General features: G+C 46.1%; 1 protein-coding gene and 1 long non-coding RNA gene across 3 annotated transcripts in view; one reads left to right on the top strand and one right to left on the bottom strand.

Moving 5' to 3' along the window:
- Window positions 1-314: 314 nt before the first annotated feature.
- The window catches only part of LOC139064228 (uncharacterized), a 67753-nt gene continuing 47957 nt past the window's right edge, over window positions 315-20110 (top strand). For both annotated transcript variants that reach the window (XR_011517307.1, XR_011517306.1), the window contains exons 1-4: window positions 315-505; window positions 8696-8746; window positions 8854-8972; window positions 9126-9218. This is a non-coding gene — a long non-coding RNA (uncharacterized lncRNA). The remainder of the gene's footprint in view (window positions 506-8695; window positions 8747-8853; window positions 8973-9125; window positions 9219-20110) is intronic.
- Window positions 3182-8601, bottom strand: LOC129164541 (golgin subfamily A member 6B-like). Its single transcript, XM_054744957.2, has 6 exons — window positions 8531-8601; window positions 8160-8203; window positions 3886-3984; window positions 3685-3789; window positions 3497-3580; window positions 3182-3402 (listed from the first exon to the last, which is right to left on the bottom strand). The coding sequence occupies exons 2-6, from the start codon at window positions 8188-8190 to the stop codon at window positions 3182-3184; spliced, it is 540 nt and encodes a 179-aa protein (XP_054600932.2). The 5' UTR covers window positions 8191-8203; window positions 8531-8601.

Raw genomic sequence — 20110 nt, 5'->3', positions numbered from 1 at the left:
CAGCTCCTCCCTTCAGAATTGTCACACAGTCCTCTCCAGATGGACTGCGTGCTTTAGCGTTATCGGGCTGACCTTCTAACCAAAACTTCATTCTGACAGATGAGTAAAAAGAACAAAATCCATTAAAACTGGAGACTCTGATCCAGAAAAGCCTTGTCAAGTTGATTTTGTGAAACTGAAATATTCACACAACCATCAGACCTGCTGTCCAGTGGAGATCCGTCCACCCAGGTCCAGATGCCTTCTACCTCTGAGTCTGTCAGTCCGATCCAGAAACCTTCCCAATCATCCATCACAAAGTTTTTCACTTTCTCCACCAGGAACTCCTGAATCAAATCAGATGAAAATGACTCAGAGACGTTTCTGAGCTCAGATGAAGAAACATGATGATGAAATCTGTGAGAACATGAACCTGCAGCAGTGTTTCATACCTGCTCCTCTCTGCTGTCGATCTTCACCAGGTCTGCTCCCAGAGCCTCACAGAAACTTCTGCTCCCTTCCCAGGGTAAGTAACGGTCATTGAAATAATAACACTTGTCTCCATGTTTCTCCCAGTTTCTGTCCAACTTCAGACAAACGTGATCTTAGAACAGATGAGAACAAAGACTGGATTCATCCAGGAGGAAGAAATCTCTGTAGATGTTTGTGTGATTAGGAGGCAGCAGGAGGCGTCTTCTGTCCTGCAGTTACCATCTAACTTCCTGTTTCTGTGGCTCCATCAATGTTTCTTTAACATCATTACAGGACAGAAAGGTCAGGAGGAGAAGACCTCTACTTACATGTCATCTACAGTGGGCTGTGCTACTCAGAATTTTTTAACTGAAAGATCATTAAAAATGTGTATTTATGTTTTCTTACAGCATCAGTGGCATAGGCGTCATTTTAACCGGGGACGCCGGGGACATGTCCCCGGCAAAATTTGTGATTGGCAGTTGTGTCCCCCCCCACTTTAAAATAAGCCTGCTGATGAGGATTTTTGTTTTACCAGCTCAGATCTTATACCAGGGGTCGGCAACCTGTTCCCATCAAAGAGCCATTATTACCCATTTCCCACAGTAAAGAAAACACCGCAGCAGCCGCGGCGTTGTGGGCGGGGCCTACCCTCAGACAGCAGAGAGCTGCTCACAACCAGGTGACAGCAGCCAGTACCGGTCGCTCGCATGGGCGTCGCACCCGTGGGGGATTCAACACCCACACTTTTCCAGCTGTTTTGCTCACCTCCACACCAGTCTGGTTTCTTTACGTCGCACTCACTCTGCTTGCCTCATCTCCTTCTTCACCTCCCTCTTCTGACAGCCGATGTCGGGTTTCCAGGAGAGCAGGAGAGGGAGGGACGGAAGAGCTCGACTGAATTCATAATTTTACATCTTGACATTAGCTGTACAAAGTCTGAGTTTGATAACGTGAAGAACAACAATTTGCAGAGGTTTATAACAGGCGCAGCGCCAGGTTTTCATTTTTGGGTGGGCCACGGTAATTCTGGACGGACCTTAATAAGCAGTGACTTAGTGAAGCAGGCAGGTCGCGCTAGAAAATTTAGTTTAAAAATACGTCATAAATGTTTTACCCTGTCATTTTTATTTCTAAAATATGAAGTAAAAACTCCCAATTTAATTTTCATTCATTTGTCATTAATATGTAGTCTACACCCGTGCGTTAAGTGGACCATCTTCCAGTAAAAACAAAGCATCCAGTCCACCTCTCCAAATGCGTAAAATGTGCACCACAGCCGTTAGGCGCGCCGCGCGCACCGTCAGCTCCGTCAGCCCAGACAAGAGCAGAACAAATAGAATAGAGGATCATTCTGTCTGGATGTGGATGGAGATTACATTTTACAGCAGCCTGATCATCATTTAAATAAAACCATCACCTGTCTTCTAGTCCATGCTATCAGCATTATTTTAATTGGTGTGTGTGTGTGTGTGTTTTCCACTTCAAACACTGGTCTAACCAACCAGACCAGCATGTCCAGTAACATATTAATGTTACAATTAAACAGTTTCACTTCATGTAGGCTAGGAACGTTTCACCTGCCGTGGCCCGACCGCTTCTGCTCCACATAAACTTTGTGCGTGATCAAATGTCTCTACAGGTGCTTTCTGAGCTGAAGAGCTATTCTGCCTCAGACTGGATGCGTCATGCGTCTCCATATTAGAGACGGGAACAAGCGCTGTTCAGCCAAAGTTTCATAATTTCATAAAAAGAACATTTTTCCAAGCTCATCCATGCGCATCAGTGTGCGTCGGGGTAATTCTTTCAAAACAGCCAGCATCCTTGAGTTTATCCATCAAAATACAGTCAAATGGAAATGACTCGCTCGTGTACGTCAAAGTTATCGTTCATAAGATGATAATCAATAAAACGATTTATATAACATGGATCCAGAAGTTGTAGCCCGTCTCTGCCGACAATATTTTGATATTTTTCACCCTGTTGGTGGTTTTACTGAGCAGGTGCCACTTTTGTCATACGTTTCTTTTTAAAACATGTTTAGACTGTTCAGAATACAAATCCAGGCTCTCAGAACCAGAGCGCATGTGAGAAGGTTCCTCCCACTGAAGCGAGTGTTTTCCAAACCCGGTCTCTCAGAGACTTGTCACTTAGAAAATGTTCCCTGATTATGAAACTTTGGCTGAATAGCGCTTGTTCCTGTCTCCAATGTGGCGACACATCCAGGAGCTGAGGAGAATCCCAGAATCTGACATCCTCCAGCTCAGGAAGCGCATATGATTACGCACAAGCGTGACGCGTCAACCCGGTCTCACAGTAAGACCGGGTCGGAACTGTTCAGGTTTATGCAGATAATCTTTACATTTAGAATTAGCATACAGATGTAAAATTAATGCAGTAAAATATAAAGCTTTTTATTTAAATATCAATTCATTATTTTAAGAGCACAGAGAGCCGCATCAGATGGATGGAAGAGCCGCATGCAGACCCATGCGGCTACAGAGCCGCCGACCCCTGTGCTAGCCTATATTGTCCCCAGCAATTTTTAAACCCCACTCAAGTGTATGGTTAGTGTCCCCAGCAATTTTGAAAACAAACTGACGCCCTTGATCAGTGGTGAATATATTAGTTAGTGGTTGGTCTAAACACTCAGGGAAAGAAAATAACACCTTGTTATTAGTTGTATATTGTAAGGAATTAGAGAAAAACATCATATCTGATCCAGAAAGTCTCAGATTAAATAATCCTGACGGGCCTGAATCAGACCTCCAGGCTGAACCTTCTGGACTCTTTCAAACCCGACATTCTCACCTGAGATGTGTTTTCTCAGAGCTTCAGTCTCCTCACTTAGAACCTTATTGTCCTCCTGTAGAACCTTAATGTCCTCCTGTAGAGCTCCTTTCTCCTCATTCAGGGTTTGGAGAGTTTTGTTGGTTCTAATTTCATCAAAAGCTGATTAAAGAAAAGTCAGAAGTTAAAATGTGAATAACAGAGTTCTCCTCTTGTCCTCTAACACATGAAATAGTAAATAAATCAGTCTCCTCACTTAGAACCTTATTGTCCTCCTGTAGAGCTCCTTTCTCCTCCTTCAGGGTTTGGAGAGCTTTGTTGGTTCTAATTTTATCAAAAGCTGATTAAAGAAAAGACAGAAGTTAAAATCAGATGAAATCAGAATAACAGAGTTCTCCTCTTGTCCTCTAACACATGAAATAGTAAATAAATCAGTCTCCTCACTTAGAACCTTAATGTCCTCCTGTAGAACCTTAATGTCCTCCTGTAGAGCTCCTTTCTCCTCCTTCAGGGTTTGAAGAGCTTTGTTGGTTCTAATTTTATCAAAAGCTGATTAAAGAAAAGACAGAAGTTAAAATCAGAATAACAGAGTTCTCCTCTTGTCCTCTAACACATGAAATAGTAAATAAATCAGTCAGAACTCACCGAGTCTGTAGATAATGATGAGAGCAGCAGCCAGCAGAGCCCAGAGAAGCAGATTTGACTTCCTGTTTGGTTTTTCATGCTGAGAGGCAGCAGCTTCACCTGAGGAGCATTTAGAGGAGAACCACATCAACATCTGGACCCACTCACAACATACAACCCACATCTGGACCCACTCACAACATACAACCCACATCTGGACCCACTCAGAACATACAACCCACATCTGGACCCACTCAGAACATACAACCCACATCTGGACCCACTCAGAACATACAACCCACATCTGGACCCACTCACAACATACAACCCACATCTGGACCCACTCACAACATACAACCCACATCTGGACCCACTCACAACATACAACCCACATCTGGACCCACTCACAACATACAACCCACATCTGGACCCACTCACAACATACAACCCACATCTGGACCCACTCACACCATACAACCAACATCTGGACCCACTCACAACATACAACCCACATCTGGACCCACTCACAAAATACAACCAACATCTGGACCCACTCACAAAATACAACCCACATCTGGACCCACTCACAACATACAACCCACATCTGGACCCACTCACAACATACAACCACCATCTGGACCCACTCACAACATACAACCACCATCTGGACCCACTCACAACATACAACCCACATCTGGACCCACTCACACCATACAACCAACATCTGGACCCACTCACAACGTACAACCCACATCTGGACCCACTCACAACATACAACCCACATCTGGACCCACTCACAACATACAACCCACATCTGGACCCACTCACACCATACAACCAACATCTGGACCCACTCACAACATACAACCCACATCTGGACCCACTCACAAAATACAACCAACATCTGGACCCACTCACAAAATACAACCAACATCTGGACCCACTCACAACATACAACCCACATCTGGACCCACTCACAACATACAACCCACATCTGGACCCACTCACAACATACAACCCACATCTGGACCCACTCACACCATACAACCAACATCTGGACCCACTCACAACATACAACCCACATCTGGACCCACTCACAACATACAACCACCATCTGGACCCACTCACAACATACAACCCACATCTGGACCCACTCACAACATACAACCCACATCTGGACCCACTCACACCATACAACCAACATCTGGACCCACTCACAACATACAACCCACTTCTGGACCCACTCACAACATACAACCCACATCTGGACCCACTCACACCATACAACCAACATCTGGACCCACTCACAACATACAACCCACATCTGGACCCACTCACAACATACAACCCACATCTGGACCCACTCACAACATACAACCCACATCTGGACCCACTCACAACATACAACCCACATCTGGACCCACTCACACCATACAACCAACATCTGGACCCACTCACAACATACAACCCACATCTGGACCCACTCACAACATACAACCAACATCTGGACCCACTCACAACATACAACCCACATCTGGACCCACTCACAACATACAACCAACATCTGGACCCACTCACAACATACAACCAACATCTGGACCCACTCGCAGCATACAACCCACATCTGGACCCACTCACAACATACAACCAACATCTGGACCCACTCGCAGCATACAACCCACATCTGGACCCACTCACAACATACAACCCACATCTGGACCCACTCACAACATACAACCCACATCTGGACCCACTCACAACATACAACCCACATCTGGACCCACTCACAACATACAACCCACATCTGGACCCACTCACAACATACAACCCACATCTGGACCCACTCACAACATACAACCCACATCTGGACCCACTCACAACATACAACCCACATCTGGACCCACTCACAACATACAACCCACATCTGGACCCACTCACAACATACAACCCACATCTGGACCCACTCACAACATACAACCCACATCTGGACCCACTCACAACATACAACCCACATCTGGACCCACTCACAACATACAACCCACATCTGGACCCACTCACAACATACAACCCACATCTGGACCCACTCACACCATACAACCCACATCTGGACCCACTCACAACATACAACCCACATCTGGACCCACTCACAACATACAACCCACATCTGGACCCACTCACACCATACAACCAACATCTGGACCCACTCACAACATACAACCCACATCTGGACCCACTCACAACATACAACCCACATCTGGACCCACTCAGAACATACAACCCACATCTGGACCCACTCACAACATACAACCCACATCTGGACCCACTCACAACATACAACCCACATCTGGACCCACTCACAACATACAACCCACATCTGGACCCACTCACACCATACAACCCACATCTGGACCCACTCACAACATACAACCCACATCTGGACCCACTCACAACATACAACCCACATCTGGACCCACTCACAACATACAACCCACATCTGGACCCACTCACAACATACAACCAACATCTGGACCCACTCACAACATACAACCCACATCTGGACCCACTCACAACATACAACCCACATCTGGACCCACTCACAACATACAACCCACATCTGGACCCACTCACAACATACAACCCACATCTGGACCCACTCGCCACATACAACCCACATCTGGACCCACTCGCCACATACAACCCACATCTGGACCCACTCACAACATACAACCCACATCTGGACCCACTCACAACATACAACCCACATCTGGACCCACTCGCCACATACAACCCACATCTGGACCCACTCACAACATACAACCCACATCTGGACCCACTCACACCATACAACCCACATCTGGACCCACTCACACCATACAACCCACATCTGGACCCACTCACAACATACAACCCACATCTGGACCCACTCACAACATACAACCCACATCTGGACCCACTCACAACATACAACCCACATCTGGACCCACTCACAACATACAACCCACATCTGGACCCACTCGCAACATACAACCCACATCTGGACCCACTCGCAGCATACAACCCACATCTGGACCCACTCACAACATACAACCCACATCTGGACCCACTCACAACATACAACCCACATCTGGACCCACTCACAACATACAACCCACATCTGGACCCACTCACAACATACAACCCACATCTGGACCCACTCACAACATACAACCCACATCTGACCCACTCACAACATACAACCCACATCTGGACCCACTCACAACATACAACCCACATCTGGACCCACTCACAACATACAACCCACATCTGGACCCACTCACAACATACAACCCACATCTGGACCCACTCACAACATACAACCCACATCTGGACCCACTCACAACATACAACCCACATCTGGACCCACTCACAACATACAACCCACATCTGGACCCACTCACAACATACAACCCACATCTGGACCCACTCACAACATACAACCCACATCTGGACCCACTCACAACATACAACCCACATCTGGACCCACTCACAACATACAACCCACATCTGGACCCACTCACACCATACAACCCACATCTGGACCCACTCACAACATACAACCCACATCTGGACCCACTCACAACATACAACCCACATCTGGACCCACTCACAACATACAACCCACATCTGGACCCACTCACAACATACAACCCACATCTGGACCCACTCACACCATACAACCCACATCTGGACCCACTCACACCATACAACCCACATCTGGACCCACTCACACCATACAACCCACATCTGGACCCACTCACAACATACAACCACCATCTGGACCCACTCACAACATACAACCACCATCTGGACCCACTCACAACATACAACCACCATCTGGACCCACTCACAACATACAACCCACATCTGGACCCACTCACAACATACAACCCACATCTGGACCCACTCACAACATACAACCCACATCTGGACCCACTCGCCACATACAACCCACATCTGGACCCACTCGCCACATACAACCCACATCTGGACCCACTCGCCACATACAACCAACATCTGCTCCATCATGGTCTCCAGAAAACAGCTTCTGCTGCATGAATTCTACACAAGTTTTAGATAAAATAACTCAGGTGTGACTCTAGTTTCTGGTTAAAAACAGGAAGTTATTGACAGCAGACATTAATGTGTTGTTGCCACGGAGACATCGGTCCTCCTGAGTCTGTCTGATGTTTCTGGTTGTTAAAGATTTTCTAAAGACACCAGATGTGTTCAGTATGTTGGTTTGAAGATGTTCTCACCTTGTTCAGAGTTCTGTAGACGAATCATCATCACCACAGTCAGTCTGAGAACACACACACACACACACACACACACACACACACACACACACACACACACACACACACACACACACACACACACACACACAACCAGTGTTTAAAATGCAGAAACATAAATGTTTGTTTCTTGCTAAAGTTTTAAAATCTTATCTTTAAATTAACAGATTTTCTCAGTAAAAGTCAAACAATTAACATAAATTTGTAGTTTAGTTCAATGTTTTAGAACCAAAACAAGAAAATTTGAATTAAAATTTAAAAACAAGAATAATGGTAGGAAAATATTAATCAGTGGTTTTATATGTTGTTGACAGAAAATCCTCTAAACTCACCAGAAACGTGTCCTCGCTCCTCTGTTTAAGCAGAAGTTCTGTTGGTTTCCTTCAAGCTTCACAGCTTTGTATTAAAGGAGGAAGAGGAGGAGTCTTCCTCTGCAGTAAATCTACTTCTGGTTTGTCCATTAAAGGAAAATTAAACTTGTTATTCTTATTCTGCAGCGCTGAGGTCACAGATGATGTTTCTGTTCTAACGGTTCCTGAACAGAACCAGTAAGTAAAGTTTATTCATGAAGCACTAAAGTGTTTGACGAAGATCAACAAACCAAACCATAATATCATCCTCAAGTCTATCCATCCATTTTCTTCTGCTTATCCAGAGTCGGGTCGCGGGGGCAGCAGCCTCACCAGGGAGGCCCAGACTTCCCTCTCCCCAGCCACCTTAGTTCCCACAGTTCTGGGAGTGTTTTTTGACTCGGGTCTCACCGTCTCGGATCAGGTCAGTGCTGTGGTGAAGTCTAGTTTCTTCCAGCTGAGGTTACTCAGTAAGATTGAGGTCTATGTGCCTCATGATCTGTTTTAGACTTTTATTCACACTTTTATATCTTCTCGGCTCGACTATTGTAATGCTCTGTATTTGGGTTTGCCACAGGCCACTTCGTGTCGCTTGCAGAGTGTTCAGAATGCAGCAGCTCGCCTTCTGACAGGGACAAGAAAATACGACCTCCACTGGCTTCCTGTTAAGGTCAGGATTTATTTTAATATTTTGATGCTGGCTTTTAACCCTCTGGAGGCAGGTGTTGCAGATTTGCAACGTTAAACGTACAGTCAGGTCCATAAACATCGGGACATCACAATCAGAATCAGAATCAGAGAAGGTTTATTGCCATTGTCAGTGAACAAACGATTCACAAACTAGGAACTTGCTTCGGTACTAACGTGCTACATATAACATGAATAATATAACTAAAAATAGAATAAAGTAGAATAAAATATAATAAACTAGCATAAAACTTTGCTATAAAAAATGGCAGGTAAAGGTAACATGGCCGATAACGTGACGTTATGTCAAGTACAGAAGACGAGCATGGTTGTGTGTTTATAAGCTGTTCACAAGTCTAACGGCAGATGGAAAGAAGCTGTTCTTATGGCGAGAGGTTCTGGTCCGGATGGACCGTAACCTCCTGCCTGAGGGAAGCGGCTCAAAAAGTCTGTGACCTGGGTGAGAAGGGTCAGCTGCTATCCGACCTGCACGCCCCCGAGTTCTGGAGACGTACAGGTCCTGGAGAGATGGAAGGCTGCAGCCAATCACCTTCTCAGCAGAGCGCACAATGCGCTGCAGTCTGTGTTTGTCCCTCACCGTGGCTCCAGCGTACCACACAGCGATGGAGGAGGTGAGGATGGACTCAATGATAGCCGTGTAAAACTGCACCATCATCTGGGCCGGCAGCTTGGCCTTTTTCAACTGCCGCAGAAAGTACATCCTCTGCTGGACCTTTTTGATCAGGGAGCTTATGGATGGCTCCCACCTAAGGTCCTGTGTGATGGTGGTTCCGAGGAAGCGGAAGGAGTCCACAGTGGTGACGGTGGTGTCCGTCAGGACGAGGGGGAGAGATGGGGCTGTTACTTTCCTGAAGTCCACAGTCATCTCCACTGTTTTCTGAGCATTGAGCTCCAGGTTGTTGCTGCTGCACCAGCACACCAGCCGTTCCACCTCCCTCCTGTAGGCGGACTCATCACCGTCAGAGATGAGCCCGATGAGGGTGGTGTCGTCCGCAAACTTGATTAGTTTAACGGAGTCATAGCTCGAGGTGCAGCAGTTTGTGTACAGGGAGAAGAGCAGAGGAGAGAGTACACAGCCCTGTGGAGATCCTGTGCTAATTGTCTGAGTGGTGGAAACATTCTTCCCCAGCCGCACGCACTGCCTTCGGTCCGTCAGGAAGTCAGTGATCCACCTGCAGGTGGAGTTGGGAACGTTGAGCATGGAGAGCTTGTCCTGGAGCAGAGCAGGAGGATGATATTGAACGCAGAGCTGAAGTCCACAAACAGGATCCTAGCGTAGGTGCCTGTGGAGTCCAGGTGCTACAGGATGAAGTGGAGGGCCAGGTTGATGGCGTCGTCTACAGTCCTATTAGCTCTGTATGCGAACTGCAGAGGGTCCAGGAGGGGGGAGGTGAAGGACTTGAGATGAGGGAGGACCAGGCGCTCAAAAGACTTCATGACTACAGACGTCAGCGCCACAGGCCTGTAATCATTCAGTCCAGTGATACGGGGTTTCTTAGGCACAGGAACAATGGTGGACAGCTTAAAGCAGGCTGGAACATGGCAGGTCTCCAAGGAGATGGTAAAGATGTCCGTGAAGATTGGAGACAGTACCTCTGCGCAGTGTCTCAGGGTTGTGGGGGAGACGCCGTCCGGGCCCGGGGATTTCCGAGGATTTTGCTTACGGAAAACCCTAAGCACTTCCTCTTCTGTCACTGAGATGGTAATGGAGGGGGAGGGGTGGACAGTGGGGACTGAACTATTCACAGTGGTGAGGATGGTGGGGGAGGTATATGACACCAGAGAGGCTGAAGGAGCCTGTGCAGTAGGGGGTGTGGGGGATGGGTGTTGCATTTCAAACCTTGCATAAAAGGAGTTAAGTTGTTCAGCCAGTTGTAGAACGTCAGCAGCATGTTGGGCTCTGGGCTTGTAGTTTGTGATTTGCCTGAACCCTCTCCAGACAGAGGCGGTGTCATTGTTGGAGAACTGCTCCTTTAGTCGCTTGTTGTACCGAGATCTCACCTTCTTCAACTCTTTTGAGAACCTGTACTTGGCGCCCTTGTAGCTTTCTCTGTCCTCGGCTCTGTGGGCTGCTTCTTTCTCTCTCCTCAGCTGTCTCAGTCTGGGTGTGAACCAGGGCTTATCGTTGTTAAAAATGACCCTGGTCTTTGTTGGAATAATGCTGTCCTCACAGAATTTTATGTATGATGTCACAGTGTCTGTATATTCATCCAAGTTGTCTGTGACAGATCCAAACACGTTCCAGTCTGTTGTGTCCAGACACACGCGAAGCTCATCCACAGCCTCGCAGGTCCACTTCTTAGTAGTCCTCACTGCAGGCTTGGAGAGCTTCAGCCTCTGCCTATATGAGGGGATGAGGTGAATCATGGCATGGTCTGAGAAGCCGAGAGCAGCTCGCTGCACGGCTCGATAAGCTCCACTAACTGTGGTGTAGCAGTGGTCCAGCGTGTTCTGCTCTCTTGTCGGGCATTTAACAAACTGTCTGTACTTAGGTAATTCCTGGCTCAGATTTGCCTTGTTAAAGTCGCCGAGGATAATAACTAGAGAGTCCGGAAAGGTCTGTTCCACACTTAGGATCTGCTCCGCGAGCGCACGTTGTGCCTCGCGCACGTCCGCGCACGGCGGGATGTAAACAGCGGCCAGAATGAATGAAGCGAACTCACGTGGGGAGTAGAACGGCTTACAGTTTATGAAGAGGAATTCCAGAGCAGGAGAACAGTACTGGGAAATCACAGTCACATCCGAACACCAGGCATTGTTGATGTAGAAGCAGACACCTCCACCTTTTGCCTTTCCTCCGGATAAGACCCGCTGTCTGTCTGCGCGGAAGAGCTGGAATCCCTCCAAATGGAGCGCGCCGTCCGGAATCTGCTCACTGAGCCATGTTTCCGTGAAACATTTGACAGAGGAGGAAAAAAAGTCTCTGTTCCGTCTCATCAGCAACGCCAGTTCATCCGTCTTGTTACTAAGTGAGCGGACATTGGAGAGGAAAATCCCAGGTAAGGGCGTGCATGAGCCGCGTCTTCGTAGACGCACGAGCACTCCCGCACGTTTTCCTCTTCTACGGCGTCTCACTTTCTTAATAAAAAAGTGAACCAAATCTGCCACACCCACTAAAAAAACTGGAAATAGGTCCGTCGGCATTGATGATCTGACGTTTAGAAGCTCTTCACGGGTGTAAGAGCACGCTGACACACAATTTACAGACATAAACAAAAAAAAAACACGCTGCACGTTAGCACCAGGGCGACCATCCTCGGCGCCATCTTGGCCGTAACCGACATCGACACAATGCTAACATTTTTGGCTCTATACACCACAATGGATATCAAATGAAACGAACAAGATATGCTTTAACTGCAGACTGTCAGCTTTTATTTGAGGGTGTTTACATCCAAATCAGGTGAACGGTGTAGGAATTACAACAGTTTCATATGTGCCTCCCACTTGTTAAGGGACCAAAAGTAATGGGACAGTTGGCTTCTCAGCTGTTCCATGGCCAGGTGTGTGTTATTCCCTCATTATCCCAATTACAATGAGCAGATAAAAGGTCCAGAGTTCATTTCAAGTGTGCTATTTGCATCTGGAATCTGTTTCTGTCAACTGTCAAGATGAGATCCAAGTAGCTGTCACTATCAGTGAAGCAAGCCATCATTAGGCTGAAAACAACAAAAGAAACCTATCAGAGAGACAGCAAAACCATTAGGCGTGGCCTAAACAACAGTTTGTAACATTCTCAACAAGAAGGAACGCAGGAGGTAGGTGTATCTGTGTCAAAGTCAACAACCAAGAGAAGACTCCACCAGTGTGAATACAGAGGGTCCACCACAAGATGTAAACCACTGGTGAGCCCCAAAAACAGGAAGGCCAGATTAGAGTTTGCCAAACAACATCTAAAAAAGCCTTCACAGTTCTGGAACAACATCCTACGGACCGATGAGACCAAGATCAACTTGTACCAGAGTGATGGGAAGAGAAGAGATGGAGACGGAAAGGAACTGCTCATGATCCTAAGCATACCACCTCATCAGTGAAGCATGGTGCTGGAAGTGTCATGGTGTGGGCATGCATGGCTGCCAGTGGAACTGGTTATCTTGTATTTATTGATGATGTGACTGCTGACAAAAGCAGCACGATGAGTTCTGAAGTGTTTCGGCCAACATTATCTGCTCATATTCAGCCAAATGCCTCAGAACTCATTGGACAGTGCTCCACCGTGCAGATGGACAATGACCCAAAGCATACTGCAAAAGCAACCAAAGAGTTTTTGAAGGGAAAGAAGTGGACTGTTTTGCAATGGCCAAGTCAATCACCTGACCTGAATCCAATTGAGCGTGCGTTTCACTTGCTGAAGACAAACCTGAAGGGAAAAGGCCCCAGGAACAAGCAGGACCTGAAGACTGTTGCAGTAGAGGCCTGGCAGAGCATCACCAGGGATGAAACCCAACATCTGGTGATGTCTACGTGTTCCAGACTTCAGGCTGTAAGTGACCGCAAAGGATTTGCAACCAAGTATTGAAATGTATAAGTTTGATTTATGGTTCTTATTCTGTCCCATTTCTTTTGGTCCCTTAACAAGTGGGAGGCACATATGAAACTGTTGTAATTCCTACACTGATCACCTGATTTGGATGTAAATACCTCAAATAAAAGCTGACAGTCTGCAGTTAAAGCACATCTTGTTCGTTTCATTTGATATCCATTGTGGTGTATAGAGCCTAAAATGTTAGCATTGTGTCCATGTCCCAATATTTATGGACCTGACTGTACCTACCTGGTTACTTCACACACGTATCCCATGAGCATTTTTTAACTCAGAAGTACCCCTGAAGGACTTGGTTGTTCGTCCTTCTATCAAAACTTATTCTGAGCCTGAGAAGGTTAAATTGAGGTTATTGTGGAGGATGAATTTCTACACTTTCTCTATGTGAAACTGAAAACTTTGTCAGGATGAAATTGTCCTGTTGGCTGTCAACACATTTGACTCCGATTGGATTGAAACCTGTGAGAAAGCTCTGTATGAGCTCTGCACTACCACACAGCGCAACATCTCTCATAAAGGTGTGCAAAAAGACATCAACAACGTTAAAGCCTGCCTGCAAGTGTTGACTGAATGTGTAGACAATGTCCCTAGATTTGTGTCTCACTATTTGGAAGAGCTGCCTCCAGTGACTTTTACTAGCGTAGACGTTTGTGGTCTGCTCCGCGAAATGGAGCAGCTTCATGCTACCGATTTGATCACGAAGAATACGCTGCAACTTCAGGCTGAAACCAGCGAGGTCCTGGATGTGATCACAGCGGATGTGAGGAGCCGGGTGCGTGCCCTGGAGCTGCGCACCGATTATGGATATGGCAGCCAGCTTGCCCCAGTGAGGGCGCAAAGCGCAATGGAGGAGAGCACTTTGACGGGGGAATTTAAAACCCTGGAAGCGGGACCCTGCCTCCGGGAGGATGCGCCTCTTTTGGGTGCGGAGGGTGAGCCACCAGCGATGCGTGCTGTAGACACTGCACCGCTGCCTGGATCTCCAAAGTGGAGCCTGGTTGTGAAACGGCGTCACCGACAGCACAGAGAGCCTACTGCGGCTAACCTGACGTCTCACTGTGAATCTTCAAAGGGTCGGAGAAACGCCTGTAAATCTATTGTGGGAACGGGAGCGGCTGGGAACATCAAAATGGCGAGATCCAAACTGGTGAGGGGTTTTGCATCAAAATTCTCACCCGACCTAGATGTGGAATCACTGCAAGCTTATCTCAAAGACAAACTTGGGCATGACATAATGTGTCAAAAAATCCCCTCAGTTAATATCAGATACGCTTCGTTTAAGTTTCCGCTGAATGCAGTGACGTGGCTGTACAATCCAGACCTCTGGCCGGAGGGAACTTACGTGAGGCGTTTTTATGATGCGCGTAAAGCTGTTGTTGGAGCAAGTGCAGCTCCGTCCTTGTGTTTACAAGCGTCCCGGCACTGGCGTGTGCATGAGCAAACAGGCTGAAATGGACTTAAAAGTCATCTCATACATCTGTCGTGGTCTGCGCTTGGGCCACTGTCCAAGCAGTTAAACGTGTGTATAACTGGCTGTTTGGTTGGAAGTGCAATAGTAAATCACCTAATGTATGCTGATGACTGTAGGGTTTCGTAAATTGAGTGCTTTAAGAGCTCACTAGATATATTACCTCTACTTTTGACCTATAACATCATTTTGATTGCGCGCAGAGAGGGGGTGTGGCAAGATGGCGCCAGCGTGTTTGGCAAGCTGTCTGCTGATCTCTATTTTATTTTTATTTTTTCGCTGTTCCTGTGTTATGTGGTTAATGTTGGGACTGCTATCCTGACTTATGACCGTGCCAACCTCCTGGATCTTCATTCGCCTTGGCTCCCTGGTACCACCACTACAATCGCGAGACCCTGCAAACGCTGCGCTCCACTATTCCATTCTCTCTGTGGAGAGTTCCAGGCCCGTTGTGGTTCAGAAAGTGGCGCCGTCGGCGCGGTAAGCGTGGCGGCTGCCTGGTCCATGTGCGAGCTGAGCTGGCACTCTCCTCGGGGTTCATGCAGTCTCAAATGGGTGTGCCGGCTCGACGCCGCTCTGTGAGGTATTACCCAGATTCTGTGGACCGGCGGCTCTTCTCCGCTCCCGGCTCTGCCTTTGGCCTCTGCGCTGCATCCTCGTCTCACCCTGCTCCGTCTCCCTGCTGGTGCCACCGTGGCGTGGATTTCTTAAACCTTCAGGATCTGAAGCACATCTCCTCTTCTAATACACCCAGGTTGGATCCAGTACCACCGTACAGGTTTGCCCTGATGAACACTCGCTCTCTTGGCAATAAATTGTTCATTATTAAGGGTTATTTTATTGACAATAACCTGGATTTCCTTCTCATAACGGAATCTTGGATTGCTCCTGATGATTTAGCCACGATTACTGAAACTTTACCTGCTGACTGCGCATATTTTAATACTCCAAGAACAACTGGTCTTGCTGGTGGTCTTTTGACCATCTTCAAACGGACTATTGCTTGTAAACCCATTACCTTCCCTGATTTTACCAGCTTTGAGTTAACTGCCTTTGAACTGTGTTCTTCACCTCCCGTTCTCTGTGCCTTGCTGTACCGTCCTCCCGAATACAGCAAAGACTTTATAACCCAGTTTTCTGATATTTTATCTGATATTTGTTCACACTATGACCGTGTTCTTATTTTAGGTGATTTTAATATTCATGTTTGCTGCCCTGAGAAGCCTCTTGTGGGAGAATTTTTAAATGTTATTGACTCTTTTGGCCTGGCCCAGTTGGTTAATATGCCAACACATGAACGCTCTCATATTTTGGACTTGGTTCTCACTCATGGCTTGAAGATCACTGACCTGTTTGTTGATGCTGTCCATATTTCAGATCATTTTCCGGTTTTGTTTTGCCTTCATAGATCCAATGCCTCTAAGTAATTTAATGCCTGCTCGCAGAGCCCGATCTTTTACACCATCTACTGCAACAGAATTCTATACTTTGTTCACTGATCTTGTTTCCACTTTGCCGGTGTTTTCCAGCACTGATGATTTGTTGCACTTTTTTCAATCTTCCTGCCTTACTGTGCTAGATCAGATAGCCCCTATGAGAACTAGACACTCTAATGTTTGGTCGGATCCCTGGATTGATGCAACTACCAGATCTGTCAGGCGTGAGTGCAGAAGAGCCGAGCGTAGATGGAAAAAGGATAAGCTCCAGATTTCCTACCAAATAATGATAGATACCTGGGCTCGTTACCAGAAAGTAGTTAGAGATGCCCGTAATAAATTATTTTCAAATATTATTACTTCATCCTTTGGCAACCAGCGTGTCCTGTATCAGACCCTCAATGCTGTTCTTTCAGCCAGTGACCACCACTCTCTTACTACCTCAGATGCTCAATGCACTCAATTTTTTTAAATTTTCTAGGAAAAATTGCTAGCGTCCGGGCTCAGATTTCTTCTCCCTATATGTCACTAGTTTTCCTGAACCGTTCCTGCATCGGTCTCTTGATAACTTTGACTTACTTTCTTTGTCCTCTCTTGAGAACCTCTTGTCTGCCTTGAAGCCGTCAGGTTCTCCTGTTGACCCTGTCCATCCACACCTCCTTAAAGAGACATATTTGTCACTGGCCCCCGTATGCTGAGCATTATTAACAACAGCTTATCCACTGGTGTTGTACCCCGTGCTTTTAAACATGCAGTAGTTCAACCCGTTCTGAAGAAGCCTGGCCTTAACACCTCTGTTATGAGTAATTTTCGCCCGATCTCCAAGCTTCCATTTCTATCAAAACTACTAGAGCATGCTGTTTTTAACCAAATTATTTCTTACCTTGATGATCGTGGTTTAATGGATCCCTTCCAGTCAGGCTTCCGATCCCTCCATAGCACCGAGTCAGCTCATATTCATGTTTTGAATGACATTTTATTAACCCTTGACTCTGGTTCTAATGTACTGCTGGTTTTGTTGGATCTATCTGCTGCTTTCAACACGGTTGATCACACTATTCTGCTGACTCGGCTGAACCAGCTGGTCGGCATTCAGGGGACTGCCTTAAATTGGTTTAGGTCCTACTTCTGTGACCGCAGCTTTAATGTTATGATGGGTAGTGCTGCCTCCCCCTCTGCAGCTTTGACTTGTGGTGTTCCTCAGGGCTATATTCTTGGACCCCTTTTAATTAATTTATATATTTTGCCCCTGGGTGACATTTTTAAAAAAACACCACATTGACTACCATTAATATGCAGACGATTGCCAATTATATGCCTCTGTGAAGCCTTATGACTCCTTACAGCCACTTGTTGAATGCTGCAATGATGTGAAGAGCTGGCTGTCAGAAAACTTTCTTTTGCTGAACGATGCCAAGACAGAGGCTATCATTTTCAGCCCTAAGACTTCTCAAAGTCCCCCAACTGACCCTTTCTTTTATCACAAGTGGGTTGAAAACCCATGTCACAAACTTAGGGGTTGTGATGGATGCTAAACTAAAAATGGACAGTCATGTCAACCAGGTAGTTAAGACCTGCTTTTACCACCTGAGGCGTCTCTCTAAAGTTAAGCCCATTTTAAAAAGGACACCATCTCCATTCAGCTGTCCATGCCTTCATTATTTCCCGTCTTGACTACTCCAATTCAGTGCTATATGGTATCTCCTCCTCCACTCTCGCTCGCCTTCAGCTAGTGCAGAACGCAGCAGCTCGATTCTTGACTGGAACCAGGCAACGAGAACACATCACACCGGTTTTAGCAAATCTCCATTGGCTCCCCATCCTTCTCCGGATAGAGTTTAAGATCCTGGTTTTTGTGTTTAAATCCCTCAAAAACTTAGCACCTGACTACTTCTCTGAGCTCATTCACCCTTGTTTCCCTACGAGATCCCGGGAGCTGTAAATCCCGCTTCTCAGTTTGTGCACGCTCTGGAACCACTTGCCCCTCCTGATCAGACTCTCTTCCTCTCTTTCCCTTTTAACGTCTTGTTTAAAAAGTCACCTTTATTCGTTGGCTTTTAATTCAGTCTAACTTATTCTCTTTCTCCTTTTCTTTTCGATTTGAATTACTCGATTTTAGTGGATTTAGTTTGTATTTTTGATTGTTTTTATTGTGTGTTTTTGTTCAGTACTTTGGTCGTCTCTCATGCTGTGTTTAGATGTGCTATACAAGTAAACTTGGTATGGTATACTTCATCTAAATATAGAATATCACCCTGCCTGGTCTTTATTGTGCTTTAATCAGAAGATTCTAGGATTCTTTCTTTATTAAGAAATTGTACACACTTCGCTTTGATTCAGAAAACAGTCAGGTTTGTAAAAGTAAGAATTTATTTCACAAACAATTAAAACATGACAAGTTAACTAAGCATTTACTGTGATGGAACTAGATGTGACGTATGGACCCTATGTGTGAATGATGTTAGTCAGAACTTCCGTATCTCGGACAGCTGAGTTCTGGTTGTAAAAGAATGCGGTTTGCGTTAAGCTGTGAGTCAGCCAGGTCAGTCCAGAGTCATCTCCAGGTAACGACAGTTGGAACTAGTTTGTGTCTCAGGAGGAACTCTTAAGGAGTTGGATAAATCAGCTTGCTCTGCAGGAACCGTTTGCTTTATTAGCTTTACAGGTGAGAAAAGATTTTGGCGACGTGTCAAAAGCCTTGGTGGTTAAAGAGGTGTTACTCCAGGCGGCCGGCCTGAAGCTTTCCCTAGAACTGCTGAATCACCCAGAGTGATCCAGTTTTAAGGATCTCATGTTATGATTGTGTAGCCAACCAGAGGTTGACAAGTTTGAGGGATATTACCAAGAATCTCAGAACACACGCCTTCTTTGACCGGAGGCTCTGAACTGGGGTAAAGGCTATTTATGTGTCATGGGATTTAACTTTACCTTACTTGTTCTTGTGTGAGTGCACTATGGTTATGACCTCATCAAGTAAACATGCTGAAACATATGTCATTGAGCACAGATTAATGAAACATTTCATTATTTTATAATTATTATAAGTAGCACTAAACAAATGTTCATTTAATGATTATTTAACTTTATTAGCTGGAAGTTCATCTTTAATTTAAAAATCTTCTTTTCTTCTTTCTTCTGTGAGCAAAGAGACTTAGATAAGAAGGGTTCTCTGTGAGGGACCTTGAGGAGCGAATGTTATGATTTCGTTATCTCTGTCAGAGCTGCAGGCTCTGAGTTCCAGCTGGTGGGATGGAGGAAGGCTGATTTGAAGGGTAACACATACAGTCTCGTGTCTCCTTTATGACCAGATGTTGAATGGTCAAACAGTACCTAAAAACTGACCATTGCTGGACGTTACATGACGTAGGGATGTTTAGCCCAAGTTCAGCTGGTCTTCAGCATCTCCT

The sequence above is a fragment of the Nothobranchius furzeri genome, chromosome 19 (genome assembly GCF_043380555.1).
Source record: "Nothobranchius furzeri strain GRZ-AD chromosome 19, NfurGRZ-RIMD1, whole genome shotgun sequence".
Lineage (NCBI taxonomy): Eukaryota > Metazoa > Chordata > Actinopteri > Cyprinodontiformes > Nothobranchiidae > Nothobranchius > Nothobranchius furzeri.
Note: the sequence above shows the minus strand (reverse complement) of the source record. Positions and strands in the feature narration are given on the sequence as shown.

Bases quoted from the DNA above. Each gene is read 5' to 3' on its own strand.
- LOC129164541 (XM_054744957.2), bottom strand. From the start codon at position 8,190: ATGATGATTCGTCTACAGAACTCTGAACAAG. The intron at 3,790-3,885 runs GTGAGTTCTGAC...TTCTTTAATCAG, and splicing joins CATCATTATCTACAGACTCG to CTTTTGATAAAATTAGAACC. The intron at 3,403-3,496 runs GTGAGGAGACTG...TTCTTTAATCAG, and splicing joins GGAGGACAATAAGGTTCTAA to CTTTTGATGAAATTAGAACC.